The sequence below is a fragment of the Morone saxatilis genome, unplaced genomic scaffold, assembly GCF_004916995.1.
Source record: "Morone saxatilis isolate NCDOM2014 unplaced genomic scaffold, NCSU_SB_2.0 Contig24, whole genome shotgun sequence".
Taxonomy (NCBI): Eukaryota; Metazoa; Chordata; class Actinopteri; family Moronidae; genus Morone; species Morone saxatilis.
The window spans coordinates 20,748,613-20,751,613 of record NW_023339807.1 but is presented as its reverse complement, the minus strand read 5'-3'; the positions used below and the strand labels follow the sequence as shown (position 1 = coordinate 20,751,613).

Sequence of the window (3,001 nt, the reverse complement as noted above, 5' to 3'; positions counted from 1 at the left end):
GTTTTTTTAAAAACCTATGGAGAATATCCCGCTATTTTCACCACAATATGTTACCTATTTACAGGTTTTAATGATGTCATTACATTTGTACCTGCATGGTGTGCAAAAGTGTATCGAAACTAAGTGCTTTGGACAGCTAACAGTGATTTTTTCTCCTTTCCAGTCCCAATCATCATCTATCCAGGGAATATCTGTAATGTATTGTTACTTGCAGACTACATTAGGGAGGGTGGGGAGTGGTTATTGTCAGTTCAAACCAAAAGAACAGTCACAGGTGTATTTAGATATGAAAAAGACTGGCTGCTTTATTGTCATGGTAATGTTCTGTACAATTAACAGAGAATTGAGGCGCTTGTGGTAAAATTCAGATTTATGATCATCTTCTGTTGCTCATACTGAGAGACACTGTCTAGGCAGTCCAGAAACCCAGTTACAACTACACAAACTATACAAATTACCAGCAGACTTGACACTAATCTTGAAGGCCATAATCATTTCAACATGTTCAGGTCCATATTTACATCATTTACAAAAACTGCACCTCTTAAACATGTGTGACTACAGATATACAAGATTAAACAGCCGAGCCGAGCTAGTGTTGGTGAAATGCATCGTACTGGTGGTGTTAATGTACAGTGCAACACAAACAGTATTATCAATGACAGGAAGTTTCTGGGTTTAAATTATTGCATAAAGACTACTCGTCTACAATAAGATTAGCAGCCTGTGATACAGATGAACCACCTGCGTAAGTTAAAATGCACATGAAAGACAAGATGATCCTTTTGGGGGCTGTCTGGGTCTGCTGCAGGACAGTGTTTCTCAGTAGTCCTCCTCTCTTGTCGGTACCTCCCTGCATATCCTCAGGAGTCAGTCTTAAACAGAGGGATTAGACCGATACATAAGCTAGTCCTCCGGATGTGCTTTTGTAATACAGTCCAGTAATTCATTAGAGAGTCCTGCAAGGAGAGAAGATAATGTAGATATGTAATTCAAGACAAGAGTTGCAATTAAAAATCTTTAATTAGTTTGGTGTCCGTCACTACAAGACACATAATACCCTTTGCCAAAGCAATTAATTAGTACTTTTACAATGAAGAGACGGTGATATAAAAGGATGTCGCATTAATATTCCAAGCAAACAATTATGTCATTCATCACAAAAGGGTAAACTTGCTGCGTGCATATACAAGCGTGAAATGTATCAAGTCAAAGAAGGTCAAAAGGTAGATATAGGTTTATAAAGAGTAATGCATTTTTTGGTATACAGTGTTTTCCTGCAAATTATTCAGTAATGATTCACTGCCCCCCTTTCATAGAAAACCCTAAAATTAAAGATAAAATATTATAAATACTTAATAGAATTTTCTCCCCTCAAACTTATTCGATTAATGAATTTGTAGGTTGCTACTAAGTATTCTACAGAAGAAGCTGAAACGGTTAGTTGATAAAAAAAATTGGACAACTGACGGAAAATTAATAATCATCAATGTTGATAAACAGATCACCGCTGTAGCTTAGAAGTTAGGATGCAGATCATGAACTGCAACGTCCCAGGTTTTAAATCAGACTGGAAACTTTTGTTTTCTCTCTCCCTCCCTCATTTCTCTACTGGCACTAACTAATAAAAGACATACACCCCCAAAACCTATTTTGACAATGATTTTGATCAATTAACCCTGTAGGTAATGTTCTAAATAAAACACCAAACAATGTCTGCATCTGGCTTCTCTGTTAATGATAATCAGCTGTTTTTTTCAGTTCTATATAATTGTAAATTGTTTATCTGTGTGTTTTGGACTGGGTAAGGGTAAAACATTGAAATGATTGCAAGTTGATAGGACTTTGAATTTGTGGGAGACGTAAAAGATGCATATCAATATATTTAATTTTTTATAATAATGTAGTTTCCGTCAGGCTCTAGATTGGTAGATACAGTGACACTCACCCTTCTGCCAAGTTCTGCACTCTGCTTATGCTTCTGAAGCCTCTATACCATCCCTGCCTCCTTCAGTTTGCCCACCAGGTCGTCCACTGTCTCCACCTTCATCCCCGCCTGTCTCTGTGGGGGTTCATCCACTCTCAACACCTCCAACCGTGAAGTTATGTCCACCCCTAAGTCTGCAGGCTTTACGTTAGCTATCTTCTTTTTCTTGGCTTTCTGAAAGTAGGAAAACACAGGAAAATGGGTAATGTACATAATCTGTACTATTTAATAGTATAATCAAAAGGTCTTTTTTACAGTTTCATTTTCTGGCTTTCACAGCTTTTTCTGGCATTTCTGACCACATTTCCCTGCAACCTACCATGATATTGGGCAGGGTGGCATATCTGGGGGTGTTGAGTCGAAGGTCTGCGGTAATCACTGCTGGTGTGTTGATCTTAATAGTTTCCAGGCCACCATCGATTTCTCTCACCACTTTAACCTTGTCTCCTTCCAATGACACCTCTGATGCAAAGGTACCCTGGAATATAAAGACACAGTGCAAATTTATTAAATGAGTCTAAACGGTCCACCTGGAAAACAGGGAACATTTTTGTACATCATCATTTCTGCAATTAGTGAACAAAAACAGTGGGAGGTTACTTCATGAGACAATTAACGTGTAATTATTGTGAAACTACACTAACCCAGGGCAAATCGGTCTTAAGAATTAACTACTGACTATAAAATGTCAGGGGTGGTAACAGTAGTGAGTATGAATGATTAAAATGCCTGGATATACATTATAATCTGTGCTTCAGGCTGCTCAACATGTACACTGAGAGATAACCTGTTACTAAAGAGCTCCATCTATTGGTCAGCCAGTGGAACTTCACCTCAAATGTCCGAGCAGCCTTTGACCCGCTTTGCTGATCTGTGCAGGATCGCTGTAGCTGTTACTGACTCAAACTAGTCTCCGCTAACTTTGGAGAGATAAGGACAGGGGCATAACCTGATATCAGCACTGCTACATTACATATTTGACAACTTGTAAAGACAAATGGGGGGGGGGAGAGT

The 3,001-nt window shown here is 38.7% G+C and overlaps 1 protein-coding gene across 1 annotated transcript in view; it reads right to left on the bottom strand.

Annotated features, from left to right (window-relative positions):
* Positions 1 to 277: 277 nt before the first annotated feature.
* The window catches only part of etfb (electron transfer flavoprotein subunit beta), a 5,605-nt gene continuing 2,881 nt past the window's right edge, over positions 278 to 3,001 (bottom strand). Inside the window, exons 5-7 of the mRNA XM_035672843.1 lie at positions 2,307 to 2,465; positions 1,949 to 2,161; positions 278 to 959 (exon numbers count right to left, since the gene is read on the bottom strand). Of these exons, the coding sequence (XP_035528736.1) occupies positions 1,991 to 2,161; positions 2,307 to 2,465 (330 nt within the window). The 3' untranslated portion in view covers positions 278 to 959; positions 1,949 to 1,990. The remainder of the gene's footprint in view (positions 960 to 1,948; positions 2,162 to 2,306; positions 2,466 to 3,001) is intronic.